General features: G+C 32.2%; 1 protein-coding gene across 2 annotated transcripts; it reads left to right on the top strand.

The window, feature by feature from the left end:
• Positions 1–501: 501 nt before the first annotated feature.
• Positions 502–17,597, top strand: LOC127554939 (caspase-1-like). Of its 2 annotated transcripts, none has more exons than XM_051986904.1 (11): positions 502–715; positions 2,274–2,519; positions 5,917–5,985; positions 7,102–7,191; positions 8,257–8,351; positions 9,172–9,345; positions 9,772–10,006; positions 10,457–10,603; positions 14,213–14,322; positions 14,982–15,117; positions 17,214–17,597. In XM_051986904.1, the coding sequence occupies exons 2-10, from the start codon at positions 2,417–2,419 to the stop codon at positions 15,078–15,080; spliced, it is 1,122 nt and encodes a 373-aa protein (XP_051842864.1). In that variant the 5' UTR covers positions 502–715; positions 2,274–2,416; the 3' UTR covers positions 15,081–15,117; positions 17,214–17,597. The 2 variants fall into 2 exon arrangements, with proteins under 2 accessions (XP_051842864.1, XP_051842863.1); XM_051986903.1 differs by having other exon boundaries at positions 16,326–17,597.
• The last annotated feature ends 1,196 nt before the right edge of the window (positions 17,598–18,793 follow it).

Here is an 18,793-nt window from a genome sequence, read left to right as displayed (position 1 = left end):
TTCTTTTCCCCTATTGTAACAGTTGCTTTTTTTTTTATTTCTTCATGCAATATAATTTGCTCAATTCTGAGTACATTTCATTTCCTCTACTCTGAGTACAATAATTTTTCACCTTTTATTGTTTTATGCCATCATATCTAAGTCAATTAATACCCACCACCTCTGTCTATGTATACTCCTTTTAATTTCTCTCATAAGCAAACAGTTCTTAATAGTTAAAAGTATCATATTCTCAATTAAGGATGTGAATAGTTTGATTTATCAAATTATATTTTTCCCTTTAAAGTATTTACAATCCTGCATAAGAAATGAGCAAATGGAAGCTAATGACTGTATGAGAAATCAAGAAACAATAAAACAAAATCAGAAGAATGAATAAAGAGAAGACAATGTATAATCTCTCCCTAAGAAAACAAATGCAAGAGAAATATATATATATATATATATATATATTTTTTTTTTTTTTAATTAGTGGACTACATGAAAGTCGTGAGGGGAAAAAAGCCTAGACATAACTTCCAAGAAACTCTCAAGGAAGTTGGATTTTGAAATTAAGGAAAATACCCTTAGAATTTTTATTTTATTGTTTTCTTTTTTTCTTGTTATACAGGCATATTCATTTTTTTAAATACATATGTCCTTATAAGTCATGTTAGAAGAGAAAACTGAGAACAAAAAAGAAAAAAAAAATTGACAGAAAAGAAGAAAAGGAAAAGTAAGTGAATATAGCTTGTGCTGATTTATATTCATTCTCCATAGCTTTCTCTCTGACTGCAGATGGGGTTCTCCATTCAAAGTAGGATTTATAGAGGAACTCTATAGATTTGAGATGAGTGTTTGTGATGGGAAAATCAAATGGCAAGCAGAAGCAGTGTGGGGTGCAATAAAAATAATCTTTGATACTGAGTTTGAAATCCAGGATTTCATTTCCAGTTCTTCTTTAGATGATCTTGAATAAGTCACCTTTTTAGGGACTCTTTCCCTTTTTGCTTGATGAGAGGTTTGTTCTACAAGACATTTAATATCATTTTCTTCTCTAACATTCTGTGACCCAAGATACTACCATTTGGAGGTTTAATTCTGTTACTTGTTAAAGGTTGATTAGGGTAAATTTTATTGTGATTTAATAGTAAAGGTGCTGAAGACATAGATTGGTTTGATTTAGTGTCTAAAATAAGAAAACAAAGGTTAAAATCTGTTTTCATGAACTTGCATGTGTCTCCCAGAAACAATTTCTAATTTTTCTACTTTTGTTTGAAGATAGAAAATGGACTTTAATTCTCCCTTCTGCTAAGATAAAAAAAAAAAAAAAAAAAAAAAAAAAAAAGCTAAGTTCTAGAAATCTGGGGGCCAGATTCTGCTCATCTGGCAAAGAGTAATAAAATATTTTGATAACTATTTAAATCATTCACTGCACTTACTTCCTTCTCTGAATATGAGTAGCAAGTATAATATTCACTTTCACTTTCACTCAGTATCAGTGAATTGCAAGAGCCATGGCTGGTAAGTGGGGTGTTTTAAGTTCATACCAGAGCATGTTTTGAGGGTTCTTATCGAGCTTCTTTTTTATTGGTGGATTAGGATTAAGGGTAGCAAGAAACAGGTGGGATGGGATGATTTCAAAGTTTTGATTTTTTTTTTGAAGTTTTAAAGTTTAAACTCTCCTTACTCTATTTTTGTGTTGGGGGATGAGAACAAGAATCCAGGAGCTAGCTTTCAGTTCCAACTTTTTTAAAAGATATAATGAAGTTAAATAACATGGTTTTAGGTTAATTCTTTATGCTTTTCTCCCCTGTAGTTTCCTTCTGAACAAAATTTCTTTCTTCCTTTTTTGAACTTTTTTTTGCTGTTTTTCAAGCGTATGACTAAGTTACAGCAACTGTCTCCCTGTAACTTATAGAAATATATTAGCTTTATAGAAATATATTACAACAGAGCTAAAATGGATACTGGAAATCATTTTGTCTCAAACTCTTGATTGAGAGGACAGCCCTAGATGGATGAAGTTACCCAGAATCATCTAAAAATAACTGACAGTATTAGAAAGTAGTCTGGGTTTCCTCACTCCTTGTTTGGTTTTCCTTTTCCTGAGGAAAAATGACTTTTTTTTTTTTTAATTTGGAAAGAAAGAAGAAAGAAAAAAAGAAAAGAAAAGAAAAAGAAATTAAGGAAGATAGATAATTAAATGTTATCCAAGGTGCCTTCTTGTTGTAAAATGCATGCATCTTTCATTGTTTCTCCATAAACTCAATGTTTTATTGTCTTTTCAACAGAACAGAAGCAAAGTTTTTATCCTCTGAAGATTGTGAAATACTTTGTCAGTACCTTTGTGGATGGTGTTATTGATGACCTGATAGAGAAGAATGTTTTGAGTTCAAATGCAATAAAAAATTTAGAAAAAGAATTGGCTATAATTATGAACCAGGGTGAGGATCTGATTGGTACACTGGATCATATAATTCAAGGAAGTAAAATTATTACGAAGAAATTGTTGCTTCCCCCATTAGAAGCAATTTCAAGTAAGTTTCATTGACTAGCCCAAAAAGATAAATAATCATGCTTTTACTCTCTTAATCAGGGATTCTAAAATGTTTTTATTTGATGAACAGCTTTGGTAGTATAAACTTTTTAAAGCAATATAGTAAGTAATGAAATACTAAATATCGGTTCTATATTAGCAACAATAAAATATATGTAATGTTGTCCTCACTTATATTCATGAACCCCAGGTTAAAAATCCCTGTTCTAAATAGTATATATAAAAACAAACAAACAAGCAAAACACCTTGGAAAAAATCTAGTCTTTGTCTCAATCCAGTCAGCATGGGTAACGTGAGTTAGCTCCATTCTGGAGACTATTTAAATAAATATCTGGAAGCACTTGCTTGTTTCAAAATCTGTTCTCTGGCCAATTAGCAAATAGATCTTCCTAAAATATAGATCTAACCAAATGATTCCCCATTCTCCCATTCAATAAACTCCAAAGGTCCTCTATCACCTCATTGATCAAATGCAAATCTTGTTTTTGGCTTTTAAAGTCCTTCCTAACCTCTCATCTTCTTTCATTTCCTTTTTTTTTTTCCAACTTTATTCTACTCCATGCATTCTGTTTTGGTAATACTGGCTAGTTTACTGTATCTCACACATGGAATACTCCATCTTCTATCTTGAATATTTTCTCTGAGCATCTAGCATGATTAGAATGTTTTCTCTTGGTCTCCTAAAGTCTCTCGATTCCTTGAAGGCTTAAGTAAAAGTCTCAGGTGGAAGTTGCCTTTTCCTATTCTTCCTTAATTTTATTATTGTTATGGAACTAAATGAGAAATCACTCTAAAATCTTGGCTAAGGGAAACTCCAAAAATGAGTCTACAGAATGTCAGACATGACTGAAAAGACAATACAATAATAAAAATCCTCTTTAATTTTAGTGCCTTAGATCTGAGACAATTCACAATTTATTTGAATATATCATGCTACCTCAATTAGACTGTAAAGTCCTTAATGGAAGAGATTGTCTTTTGCCTTTCTTGTATTCCCAGGAAAGCATAATAGTTGGCATATAGTTTGTATGTCACAAATGATACTTTACTGACTACTTCAGCAGTAGAATTCAAATTTTCACCACCCATCCCTCATGTCTGCAATCTTCTCCCTACTGTTTTTCTTCAAGTTCGAGGTAAAATTTCCCATCTTTTATGAAAAGCCTTTCCTGCTTCACTCTCAATAAATAGACCCTTCTCTCAGCTGATTTCCTCCAATTTTTCCTGTCTATATCTGATTTTTCCATAATTCTTTTCACATTTTCTGTGTCACTAGATTGTGAATTTCTTGAGAAAAGGGACACCTTTGCATTTCTTTGTATCTCCAGGTCCTTAGAACAGGCTAGGTACATTGCAAACACTTAATAAATATTTATTTACCAGTTGTTGTATACAGTGCTTCAATCAGTCCCAAGGCTTTCCAGTACTTTTAGATCTATAAAGGGAAATTTCTAGTAATTCAACTTTAAATCACATCTGTATGTCAAGCCTTCTGTTCTCATATTCTACTCTTTTTGGAATGCTTAGAATTACTAGATTTATCACAGATCCCAAAAGGACTTAGCATAAAGATATTAGTCCAGTATCAGAAACTTTCATTGATCATTCATCTTTTCCTTCTGTAGCTACAAGCCCTCTAAAGTCAACTTTAGATCAATAGATTTGGAGAGGAGGAAATACTTATAAAACTTATACTCATTATTCAGCACAATTTAACTATGACTCAAGTCCAGTGATAAAGTTTTTCGAAGTCAGCCAGCTATTGGGACGAGAGTTAGAGATGAGAAATATTGTGATGAATGAGAAAAGAATATTTTCTTTGCATTTTCTAAGTTGTGCCTATGTGTGTTTGAATTCTTTTTTGTTTGTTTGTTTTGTATGTTTTTAAAATTTAATTTATTTTTTAAAAAGAATAAGAAAAAATAAAAAGGGAATATAAAACAAAAAAGAACATTCTCATGTGCTCAGAAGAATACTAAGGAGGATTCAAAAATATATAACGACAAATTCCTAGTTCAAGAAAGTATATAGTAGAAGAAATTATTTTCATTTATGTCCATTTTTTTTTACTTCCTGATAAATTTTTCTTTTGTTCTCTGTTCACCTTTTTTTACTTTATTCTCTTTTCTCCCTTTCATCCCCCTCAAAGGGATATATTTATGTGTGCATATGTGTATGTACAATATATACACATACATACATATACATATGTGTGTATACATACATAAACCCTGCCCTTCCACATATGCACATACACGTACATGTGTTCTCTATTCCTGCTGACTCTTTGCTTTGATTTTGCTCTTTAACTTTCATTGCTTTACCTTCCTCCTCACCCATGGATCCCTCCCTTGTTTTCTTTTTTTCCCATAACTCTTTTCTTCCCTGTACACTCATTCCCTCCCTCCCCTCTTATTTCTTTTTTGTGATATATATGTAGTGTTGCCTATTTAACCCATTCCTGACGTTTTAAGAAATATAAGCCCTCCTCCTTCCTTTAATGCCTGTGTGTCTATTCTTTCTCTGCATCTCATTTGTATAATAAAATTACTATTTTTACCTTAACTGTGCCCTAGTCTTTGCATTTGAGCTACCATATTGTTGATGTCAATTTTAAACTTATGGCATACATTTCCCATGTAAAAATAACAAACAATTTGTTCATGTTGAATTGATTGAAATTGAACTTTGATATTGACTTGAATATCTTAAATTTTCTATAAGTTTGAGTTTAATTGATAGAAGGTCCTGAAAATTTGCAAGTTCATTTAATGTTCACTTTTTCTTATTCAAATATTATACATAATTTTGCTGGATATGGCATTTTTGGCCACAGGCCTAGTTATTTTGATAGTCAGTAGATATGATTACAGAACCTGCGATTTTTATTGTGGCTCTTGCTTAGTCCTGTACTATTTAATTGTAATGCCAATATATTTGAATTGTTTTTTTTCCTTGTTTTTTGGAAAATTTTCTTTTTAATCTGGGAAATATAGTGTTTTTTTTGTGATAGGTACCATTTATGCTGTGAACAGGGCCCTTCCTTCATTATTCAAAATGGGATATATTCCTCCACTTTGGGTTCCCAAATAAGATAATTTCCTCAGTTTTATCCTGCTGCTACTTGAGCAGCATTTTTCATCTCCTTTTATATTTCATGCCAGTCTTAAAAAAATTGCTTCTTTATTTACTAACCAAAAATATCCTCACATCCAATATGAGCTTGGATTGCAAAAAATCTCTATGGCGTTCAAGTCAGTCACAAATTTGAGAGTAGTTAATTTATACTGTTGTTTAAGCATATATTGGTACAAAGCAAATACTATTCTTCAGAAGAATGTGAAACACTTGTTTTCTTTCATTCATTCTCCTTTAGGAAATCAAAGTGAAAACAAAGCTTTGGTTACTTCCCACCAGTCAAAGACAATGGATCATATTTTATCAGGTAACGATATCTTAAAATAAGAGTTGTTGCAACATGGCAGAGATGCCATGATCCTTCCAGAATTATAAAATGAACCTAAGGGTACTAAGAAGAATTATCCTTAAAAAAGTAGTAAGAAATAAAAGAATAAGTCTTGAAATAGAGTTCAGAACATATGAGTTTGAATCATTTCTTCCTCTTCCTTTTCCTACTCTTTGTATTTGTGTAAATAATTTAAAACAAAACAGTCTTCAGATGTCTCACTTGTAAAAGAAAATAAATTATTTTAATCCTGTCCTTTCTCTCACACTCATTGAGCAGATAAGATATTGGAAAGTCATTACTTTGGAAAGTGGGAAATATTGCATAAATACATGGTTTTACTATTAATCTAGGTGGCTCCATATATGGAACTGTGGGCTTGGAATTAGAAAGACTTGTGTTCAAATCCGAATTCAGAACCTTACTAGCTGTGTGAAATGAGGCAAGTCACTGAAATCTGTTTACCTCAGTTTCTCATTTATAAAATTCCATTATCTTTTTATCATTCCAGTCCTTGCCAAGAAGACTGCAAATAGGCTCATAAAGAATTGGACACAATTGAAATGACTGAACAACTAAGTTCAAAGACACAGAGTTCCCTTACCATAAACACAGGAAAGAGCTTGGGGAAGGATGGTGGAAATACTTTCCAGATACCACCTAAGAAAAACTACTTCCTATCTTGAATAGGGCAATAACACAGAGGCTGAGAAGTATTCTTTTCTCTGTGTCTCTATCTATAGTCCTAGAAGTATTCTTTTTTCCCCCAATAACTTCAAACTTGTGCTATAGAAAGTCCTAGTCTAATGACAATTTAAGATTTAGCATTTGTAAATGACTTTAGAAAGTCACCTCAGTCCAATTATTTTCACTTGAAGAAAGATACTGAGACACAGATTAAGAAAGTTATATATGAGAGTCTATGCCATTAGAAAGAAAACACAAATCCCTACCCATAACCTATACTGAATACTACTAAAAATCATTTTTCCAATCTGCTGGAGTGATTTTATTTTTATCTAGAAAGATACTAGATTCAATATTTCTTGCTTCAAAAATCAAATCAAATTAATATATATATTTTTGCTTTTCTAGTCCTTCAGAACATATGTGATTCTCCAGAATCCTTGCAAAGTTACCAAAAGAGACTCAGCAGCACCATCATTAATTTCTTTAAGAAGCTTGGTATGTCATTTTTTGGTTTAAATAATTCGAATTATTGAGATCATGAAGTTTCTGTTACAATTTCTCCTTGATTCTTTTTTTGGGGGAAGCACTCCATGTTGTATATTTCCATTTTTTGCTCAGTTTAAAAATTGATCTACTTGGAAAAGATAGAAAAAACCAAAATAATCTCTGTTAGAATTTTACTGTCCCCTAATTTCATGATTCCATCTTCCCTCAGAAGTCCTAGTCTTTTTTACTCTACCTTAATTTGAAAAATAAAAGAAATGAAAAAAAAAAAAAAAAAAAAAACTCTTGTTTGATCCTGGCCTTTCTTCTTAAGTCTCTACTCATTTGGGGATTTGATATTCTTAACATTACTCTTTGACAGAGTGACCAATGTTTGAATTCTTCAAGAAAGATGACAAGTAGCCAAGTCTGGTTAGAGCAGAATTTTTCTAATACAGTAGCATTTGAAAAGTAAGACTAAAATATTGGAAAGAGATCAGATTTTGGGTAGCTATGAAAACAAAATAAGGAGTTTTGATTTTATGTAAGAAATAAATTACAATTTAACAAGAGAGTGGGATGATCAAAACCAGTCTTTGTAAGACTAAGCTGGAAGTAAGGCTCAGCATAGGTTGCAGTCAGAATCAGATATGCCAGTTAAGATATTGTTGAAGTATCAGATGATAAGAACCTACACATTATTCTGATAACAATAGAGAAAATTAACAAGAGGGATGGATTTGAGGAACATTGCCAAAATTGAATCAAAAGAAATTTGTAATTGTCATAGGATACAGAAGGAAACATTATGTCAGCACCAGAAGGTCCCTGAAGGTTGGGGGCCAAGGGATTCAGAGATTGGGCATTCAGGAGAAGAAATAAATGATGATTTTAAATTCAGATTTTTAAATGTTTTTCTCCCCCCAAAAAAAGACTTGCATTATTTTTCTCAGCTGTCTTTTTAACTGATTTTCCCTTCCAAAATGACAGTGGATAAGTGCATAGAGCCAGGAAGAAGTTCAAAGTAAAAAAAAAAAAAAAAATTAGTCTTCATTAGATGTTTTTTTTTTCTTTTAGATAATAAGGCAATAAAGGCTCCTATAGGTTCAAACGAGGTCAAACTTTGCAGACCAGATTTCTACCATGGGCTGAAGGAAGCAAAGGAGGGAGAGGTACATTCATAAGTGTAAAACATATATATGACTTTTGCTCTCTTTATACAAAACTTTTAATCATTCTAAATAAAAATATATTTTAAAAAGAATTTTTAGAAAGAACTATAGGGTGGGAATTAGAAAGAGTCCAGAAGCAGAGTATGAGAAGACCGATTAAATAAACTGAACAGCGAAGAGGTAAGAAATGTTTGAACAAAGGGAGTGGATTTCAGGGGGAAAAAAGAGTAATATTAAATATTCTGTAGGTATTAAGCACAATTGTTGATGTCTGACTAGTAGGGTTTGTGGTAGTCAGTTCTACAGAGACAATAAAATCCTTGGGATATGATGAGGTCTCCAAGAGTTAAAAAGAATTAGGGGTCAGAACAAAGATGTGGGAAAACTTATATTTAGAAGCTGGGTGATAAATGATCATCTATTCAGTGAAAATGAAAAAAATAGCCACCCTAGTAAATAAAGAAAACTAAGATAGTATTACATTGAAGATAGGTATTTGGAGTATATTCAAAGGTAGAAAACAGGGCAAAAGAAAGGAAGTACTTCAACAATCTGAACAAAAACATGAAAATTATAAAACAAAAGTTATGATCAAAGAACAACTAATAGTCCAAAATTTTCATCATTTGACATATGTAATAGAAAAATAAGAGAAAGATATAACATTTTATGTTTTAAATATTTAAAGGCAATTCCTAATAATAAAGTAGCCAAAGACAACCAGTTTTAACTGATTTGAGCATTAAATTAATACCTTCATTTATGCTATGGACTAATAGAGAAGAATATGATCAATTAATTTTCTATATATTTCTTCCAGATATATCCAATAATGGAGAAGGGGAACCGTGTACGTCTAGCTCTCATTATCTGTAATATTATATTTGACTACCTTGATGAACGGCATGGGGCTCACCTAGACATTTGGGGAATATGGAAACTACTTGAAAACCTTGGATATAATGTGGTTGTTAAAACAGGCCTTACAGCTCAGGTATAGATCATATTTTTCCATATAAGACCCAGATCTATCTCTCTGGCTATACCAGCAGGCAAAATCTCATGGGCCAGGGACTTTGTCATCAGATTACTAACATTTAAGACCATCCAATGAAATCTCATAGCATGAGTTAGACAAACTCCAAAATAGTGATTTGGTAGGCCTTCTATTCATAGGAATAACTTATTGAGATGCTATTTTCTTTCTAGTATTGACTTTAACTGCTTCTAAAAGATGCAATCTTCATTTTGCTCCCTACATATTTATCTCTCTTGTGAGAATCTTATTATAGCAATGCAAATTTTCCTATCCACTATCTTCATTCATTTCTCCAGATTTTTTCAGGATTTGTAATAATTTGAATGCCCAATTTATCTCTGATGAAGGTTCTTAGTCATTAATTTTTGAATGTTCTCTCAGGAAATGGAGTCAGTGTTGAAGGAATTTGCTGATCTCCCAGATCATTGGGCCTCAGACAGCACCTTCTTAGTGTTCATGTCTCATGGAGTATTGAATGGAATCTGTGGAAAATCACATAAAAAGCAACAACCAGACCTACTAGATACAGATACTATCTTCCAAATTTTCAATGATGGTAACTGCCCTAGTCTAAAAGGTAAACCCAAGGTCATCATCATCCAAGCATGCCGAGGGGGTAAGTGTTTATTTATATATTATCCTAAATATGTTCAGACATGGAACTAGAAATCCAAAGTTATAGTCCACATTTCCCAAAGCAAACATATCAGCTATCATGTTCTTTCTAATCCCTAGAGAAATTACAGTAAACAATAATTCCACATACTATCACACACAAGTATTACTGTGTGGGAGAACATTATATAAACTGGTCTGTTCTAATGGACATATACTATACCATAAAGCTATATTTCAAATATAATTCAGTACTTTATTTATTCTATATCAGTAGATTCATTTTAGTTTAGATTTATAAGACTCTAAATTGATTCCCACTTTGTTAAAGAATAGGGACAAAGGTAAACAGGCTTTATTGTTATATGTGTGTTCATGAACAACTCTGAATAATAACTGTGGTAGCATTGATGGGAGGAAAGGAATAACTGATCAATCACTTTGTTTTTAGAGAATCTTGGAATCACATATGTGATGGATACGTCAGAGACTTTGACAGGCACACCTAGACAAACCTTACAAGATTACTCAAGAAGTTACTCCCTGGAACAGAAACATATGGAGAAAGATTTCATTTTATTTTGTTCTACGACACCACGTAAGTGACTTTCAAGAGGAGAATTTTCAACTTCTTCATTAGCTCCTAGACACTGCCCATTTTCCTTTATTGTCTTGCTGTTTAATCTGTATCTTAGATGGCCTAGAGAAGAGCATATAACAATAGCTCAGAATGTATTAATATGTCAAAAATAAAAATGGATATTTTGCATCTTGTTTTTGTTTGCAATTTAAGTAGCAATGTTAATTTTTAAAAGTGCACTTCAGTTTTAGTTCCTTTGATCTGATGAATAAAATTAGATATCCATTTCACTTGAAAATAAATAAGTTACAATCTGCACATGTATATCTTAATGAAATGGGAGCACACTGAAATAAATTAGAATGAGGTACAGTTAGTAAATTTTGGGGGTGTATGGGATATTTAGAGAGGAATTGCATCTCCAATGTGAGGGGTTTTTGCACTCTTTTCAAGAATGCTTATTCACCTTTGGTGTCTACCTGTCACCCAACTATTACCATGGCTTCAAAAAGCTGTAGCTTGTACAGGAGATGTATCTCATTCAAACTATCGTGATAGATGGACTAAACCAGGTTGAAGCTAACCCAGAAGAGTCAGAAACTTTAGTGAGTTACAGGGATGTCTACAACAGACATGTAAAGGCTTTCTCTGGCAGAAGGGGCCAATAAGAACAATTTGCTCCAAGGGTGATGAAGATTGTCTGAAGCAGGCATTGTAGAATATGTAGAGCTTGGTCAGACACCAGAGATTCCACAATCATTTATTGAATCCTAAGACATCTCCAGTTATCTTGACTTTTGTCTTGCCACTGGATTTTGATAACTCTGGAAGAGAAAGACTGATAGCTTTCACAATATTCTGTGTCACTTAAGTCCAATTCACATGCAAGTCAGGATATTTTTCATAATGTCAGTGGTTTACTTCAGCAATGAAGGACAAACAACAGCAACAGCAGCAATAATGAGAACAACAATATTGTGATTATACAATTATAAGAACTTTGTTTCCTTAATGATATCTAATTAATTCTTGCCTTCCCCCACAATTGGGCCAGAGATAGATTTAAATTAAAGGCATTCCAAGAATTCTGTGGCTCTTCTCAGAGCACAGGTCCATGGCATCTGCTGATCTATTTTCACAATGATCATGTGCAGGCAGTAAATCCAGCCAACTAGGTGTACCCACACAATATGTCTTAAATCTCATGGGTTCTTTGGCCAGTCCTAACACCTAAAACTGGATGAGGGGGAAAAGTTTCACAAGACTGCCCTTTCTTTCTATTTCTTTTAGAGAATTATAGTGAATGAACTCAGCTTCTTTGGGAGATCTTAGGATAGTCTTTCACTGCCTCCAAATCAAACTTCCATGCTAGCAGCTCCATGAGATCTATTAATCAATGAATCAATCAGATAGTAAATATCATTTGTTGATTTCCTGCTCTCTTTCTATGTAGAGAGAGAAGAAAATAGAAGAGCAAGGACCTATCCTATTCTATATGCTAATTATCTATAGAAAGTGTTGGAGTACATTTTTTTTCTAAATTTATTTATCTTTGTTCAAAAGTTAAATATATCTTTTATCACCTATTTAACTTTAAGGAAATCATTTGATCTATTTGGCCTCAATTTCCACATCTAAAAAATTAGGAGGATGAGCTAAATGACTTCTAATGTGCCTTTTATCCCTGAAACCTATGATCATATGATTTTTGTGGTAAAGTGGAAAGATTTTAAGTTTTGGAATCAGAAAATCTAGGTTCAAATATCTTTTTTTTTTTTTTTTGCTTATCTCTATAACTTCAAGTAAAATATTGAACTTCCCTGGGCCTCATTTTCTACATGTGTAAAATAAAGGCTTTATATGGGATTATATCTATGGCTCATTGCTAGTATAGATTTATGTTCTTGCAAGTTAAATTCAGAATATATTTAAGTCAATAGAACAAGGGGTAAAAATTAGATTAAGTCTAAGTATATATGAACAGAATGCAGTCATCTTTAGGTCCCCTTTACTTCGTGGATGCATTGATCTGCATTCTGTTATGACCATTATCATAACAGTCTATCTTTTACAAAACTAGACCACTCAAGTTACAGTATTGATACATTTATTGGCATGGGATGTAAAAATGTTGAGGGATATGGTGTATAGCTAATAAAATATTTTAAGTAAAATATTTTGAAATGGACCTGAGTAGCCTAAGATTACAATGAACATCTCCTTGGAATTTTATGCTTAAAAAAAAAAAAAAAAAAAAAAAAAAAAAACAAAAACAAAAAACTCTGTCTGCTTCCGTCATTCTTTGTTATTACTCCTTTTTAAGTCTCTGTCATCTATTACAATTTAGTGCTACAGTTCTCTTGCTTCCCATTTATTGGAGTGATTAGGACTATCCTCCTGCTTCTATCCAAGTTTCCTCTATCACACACACAAACACACACACACACACACACACACACACACACACTCATCTTTCCCTCAACTCCAAATGTTTTGACCTACTTTGGCCTCTTCTTTAGTTGCAGACTTCTTATATTAATTACAAGGGGTTCAAATAAGGTTATCTCTGGTATACCCTTCAAGGAATATTGAAAGCTTTTTACATTTCAGTAGGAGACAACTTTCAGGAGAGGAACTTTTAAAACAACATTTTACTCAACAGAATCAAATGCTTTTAATAGTTAATGAACAATAACTAAAATGGGTTCTTGTACTCTCAATATTTGTAGTCAATTGTGTTATGGAAAAAATGTGATCTACTTTGGAATATCCAGTATTACCTGTTCCATTCTAACATCTTCTTCAAGGATGTTCTCATGCTTTTGTATATTATGTTAAGATATATACATATTTAAATTTGTGGGTATATACACAATACATATAGGCAGATACATACATACATACACACACACACACACACACACACACACACACACACACACACACACATATATATATATATATATATACATAGGTATGTCAGTATTCAATAATGTTCTCTTAGTAATATTATATAGTCATTTTAATGCTTGATATGTTTTCTACATTTACTATGTTTCCTCTCTGCAAATATGCTTAAGAATGGGTCTCTCAAAAACCTAAAAATGGAATCCTTCCTAATATAGACCTCTGTAACATTGTTCTATTTTCCCTGCTTTCCCAACTTAGTTTTCTTCAATGATAATTTTACCTCTATTTTAACATCCAGGACTATAAGATATTAAAACTGTTCTAGTGATTCCACTATATTTGTTATTGAAATGAAGTTATTGTTTTAAAAATAAGATTTCCCAGTCTTTTTCCATTTCTTGTTGTTTGATTCTTTTTTTTTTTTACAGTTTCACCTCTACAAGTCATAGTGATGACTTTCCTAATTTGGTTCTTTTGACTACTTTTCTCTTAGGATAGTATCTTAAAATACTGCTCTAATATTACTTAAGAATATGGATATTTGCATATGCTTGAGGAATAATATTTTCTCAATTAATATTTGTATTGAATTCTGTAGTATTTGTTTTTTCCCTTTACCCAGCTAATCCAGAAAGAAACAATGTTAAAATTTAATTTTTCCCATCTTCTATTAAAGTGAATGTCAAGATTACAAGCTTTATGAACTCTTATTTTCAGATAATGTTTCATGGAGAGTTGATATATTGGGTTCTGTCTTCATCAATGAACTCATTTACTGCATCCAAAAATATGCCTGGTGCTGTCACCTGGAGGAAGTTTTCCGCAAGGTCAGTTTCTTTTTATTTGCCCCATTTTAATTCCCATCCTGTTATATATATTCTCCTCTCTTATTTATTCCATTGAGAAGCCCAAGATGGGACAGAGAAAATATTGGATCAAAATTTTCATTCTGAGTTTCTTTCATTCTGAGTTCTGAGATAGATGTTGATTGAGGTTCCCTACACATGTAATCAAATAATAATTTATCTCAGTAGCCCCAAATTCTATTAATGAGAGTTATATCAACAATCTGAATTAATTATTATCCCACAATAAAACAGAGGAAAATTTTATAGTAGCATATTTATATTCTTATCTGTCATATGTGTCAGCAATTATGTGGAATTTTTTGTTTTGTTTTGCCTGAAATGACCTTTCATTCCTTTTACTAAATCTCTTTCTTAGCTTTTTGATTGTTGAATTCATTTGCTTGTCTAGCATCCAAATGTTATCTCTACTACTATGGATATCTTAATATAATGATTAAACAGTACTCCCTTATCCCCAGTTTTATTTTGTTCACTGTTTTTACCAGCAATTTTTTTCTAATTTTAAAACTGACAATGTATCTCAAGCTAACTACTTTTATTAGCTTGATTAACAAACGACACAAGAAAGTTTTCTTTGCAAAAGTTTTCTTATAGAATTCTTTTTTTTTTCATTGAAGGTCCAGAAATCATTTGAAATTCCAAAGACCCATGTCCAGATGCCCACTATAGAAAGGGTATCCATGTCAAGAGTTTTCTACCTCTTCCCAGGAATATAAAATTAAGCAATAATACTATCAATTATTAACAATTCAGGTAAGTGGTTCTGAGGGGAGACAGCATATGTTCTCTATCCAGACTAATAATTAAAAGGCCACACTACACAGAGAAATGGTGGTCAGGGCCCACCTGCCCAAACCATAATCTAATAAGCTTATATTTGTCAATGATATTAGTGAACTCATTGGCTTTAATTGGCATGAACCACTATATAGCTCTATAGATAAGAATGAGGGTAATATGAATCCAGTATAGTAATCTTATGATTATGCCTTGAATAGCAAATGACCAATATTTACATGTTATATGTATCATGGTTATAAAAATAGAGGTAAGACCATTTAATCAAGCCACTTAGCAGTGAATGATACTTCTTAATCAGATGAGCTCTGGCCACTTTCTTTAACAACTGATTCCTAGACTGGAGCACTGATTTTTGAGGTGGTCCTTATTTCTCTTTATCCTAAATCCATACTTATTTAGAAAAAATACGAGTAAAATTGTAGTTATTAAGGCTGTATTGGTCAATTGGTTAACAATAATTTATAAAGTAATTATATGCTAATTTTAGTGATAACCTTTGAGATGCAAAAACATTAGTTCTGAGATCACATTGTAATAAGTGATACAACATGTTAATAAGTAGTTATAAGATACATACAGAGTCAATTGAAAGTTATCTCTAAAGGGAAGACAGTAGGCACTCAGGAGACTTCAAAAGACTTTCAATAGAAAGTTAAAAAACAATTGAGCCTTGGAGGAAATTAGGGAACATCTGAAACAAAGCTAAGGATGAAAAGAATTCCAAACATAATGGGAATAGTCAGAACAAAAGTACATAAATCAAGTTTTTAACTTTATTTTCAGTAATATTAAAGTTTCAATAATATTAAAGAGAAAACTGTAGGTGTTTTATAAGAGTGTAGATGGGAGTAAAGTATAAGTCTAGAAATGAAGAAAAGATTTCACTTGTAAAGAGTTTTAATAACAGGAGAGTTCATATCTCATGTAAGAAATAATAAGGAACCATCAGATTTTATTAAGAAAAAAAGAAACAATCAGAGTGATACTTTAGAAAATAATATCTTTGGGTACAGAAGGGGAGGAGGAAGATACCTGATTCAAGGAGAACAAATAGAAGACTTGGAGAAAAAAAAATAACAGTTGATGATTATGTAGGCTTTGCCATGGTTTAATTCTGAAAAAACACTTTCTTATGACTACTTTCTCTTTCTTTTATTCAGTTGATTACACGTTTTGTAATCATGAAGAACTATTATTTCCAGAACAGCATTTATGGTTGCAGAATTTTTTCAAACCACTTATATCATTATATAAAGAATGGTCACTTTCTCAAAATTATAAGAATTAAGGCCATACTTCAATGTATAATTGGAGAATTGGTCAAAGGATATAAACAATGTTCTGATAAAGAAACCAAAACCATTTATAGTCATATGGAAAAATGCTCTAAATCATTATTGATTAGAGAAATGCCAATTAACACAATTCTGAGGTGCCACTACACACCTCTCAGATTGGCTAAGATGACAGGAAAAAATAATGACAAATATTGAAGGTCATGTGGGAAAACTGGGATACTAGTACATTGTTGATGGAGTTGTGAACTGATCCAACCATTCTGGAGAGCAATTTGGAACCATGTGCAAAGGACTATCAAACAGTTCATAATTTTTGATCCCATTGTTTTTCTACCTCTTCCAAGGAATATAGAATTAAGCAATAAACTATGAATTATTAGTTGATAATAGTGATATAATTATCTCTATTGATATAGAGATCAATAAATAATTATTTATTGAGAGAAAATAAAAAAGGGAAAAGGAGCTACATGTACAAAACCTTTTGTAGCAGCCCTTTTTGGATTTGGAAAAAAATTGGAAACTGAGTGTATGCCCATCAGTTGGAGAATGGCTCCATAAGTTATGGTATGTGAATGTTATAGAATATTATTTTTCTCTAAGAAACAACAAGCAGAATGATTTCAGAGAGGCTTGGAGAGACACATGAACTGATGCTAAGTGAAGTGAGTAGAACCAGGAGAATGTTGTTTATAGCAACAGCAAGATTATAAAATGATCAATTCTGATGGACATGGATCTTTTCAACAGTGAGATGATTCAGGGCAATTCTAATGGTCTTGTGATGAAGAGAGCCATCTGCACCACCTAGAGAAAGGACTGTGGGAACTGAGTATGGAATACAACATAGTATTTTCATTTTTTTGTTGGTCTTTGCTTGCGTTTTATTTTCTTTCTTATTTTTTTTCTTTTTGATCTGATTTTTCTTGTGAAGCATAATAATTGTGGAAATATGTACAAAAGAATTGCACATGCTTAACATATATTGAATTACTTGCTGTCTAGAGGAGGAGATTGGGAGAAGGGAGGGAAAAATTGGAACACAAGATTTTGCAAGGATAAATGTTGAAAATTGTCTATATGTGTTTTGGAAATTAAAAAAGCTTTAATAAAAAAAAAAAAAAAAGGAAAAAAGCATGACTGTTGGAATCCTTACTAACTGCTAACTAATTAGAGTTGATCTAATCTTACAAGAAGATTTTGGCCAGAACCTGAAACAAGGTACTAAGTAGGACTAATTAATACAAGGCATGTGTTTACACCTTTACTCATTGGAGTTCACAAGTATGCCAGCTTCACAAAGTAAACTTTGTACCTTTATGAGTTCACACCTCCCTTGAAGCTCTTCAGGCCAGAGAGCACTATGGGAGAAAACCCATAATCCCCCTCTCTTTATTCACCCATTACTTTAATTCAGATCCTCAATTTCCTTCCTGTACTATGGCAAGTCTATTTGTTCTCCTTACCTAAAGTCTTTCCCCTCTCCAAATCATCTTCCAAAATTATTTTTTCTAAAGCACAGATCTGGACTAGGTTATAAATAGCTTAAATGTAATAGTCAACTTCAGTCAGACTATTATAACTTTTTCAGTCCTCATTTACCTTAGTTTTCTCCACGCATTCAATGTTGCAATAATACTGGTTTCCTTTTACTTCAACATAATGCTCCATCTTCTCTCTCAATGCCTTTATACTCAGTTCCCCATATCTGAACGAATGCACTACCTCCCCTACTTCTACCTTCTACTTTTCCTGATTTCCTTCAAGATTCAACTCAAATTCCACCTACTTCAGCAAACCTTTCCTAGCTCTCCCAAATGACTCCTCTTCTCAGTAAGAGGCCCTTCCATCTACTCTGTAAATATCTCCTATCTATCTAGTTGTTTACATTTCCTTTCCCATCACAATACAAGAAGTACTAAGAAATATGCACATTCTTAAAATCCCATTTAGAAGATGCCATAAGCTACAAAATAAATCCCCATAAATCCTCAGCATTTTTATACATCACCAACAAAACCCAACAGCAAGAGATACAAAGAGAAATTCCATTCAGAATAACTGTTGATACCATAAAATATTTGGGAATCTATCTACCAAAGGAAAGTCAGGAATTATATGAGCAAAATTATAAAAAAGTCTCCACACAAATAAAGTCAGACTTAAATAATTGGAAAAATATTAAGTGCTCTTGGATCGGCCGAGCGAACATAATAAAGATGACAATACTCCCTAAACTAATCTATTTATTTAGTGCTATACCAATCAGACTTCCAAGAAAATATTTTATTGATCTAGAAAAATAACAACAAAATTCATATGGAACAATA

Source organism: Antechinus flavipes, chromosome 3, assembly GCF_016432865.1.
Source record: "Antechinus flavipes isolate AdamAnt ecotype Samford, QLD, Australia chromosome 3, AdamAnt_v2, whole genome shotgun sequence".
Lineage (NCBI taxonomy): Eukaryota > Metazoa > Chordata > Mammalia > Dasyuromorphia > Dasyuridae > Antechinus > Antechinus flavipes.
The sequence above is the reverse complement of the archived record's forward strand: the minus strand, read 5'-3'. Positions and strand labels throughout refer to the sequence as shown.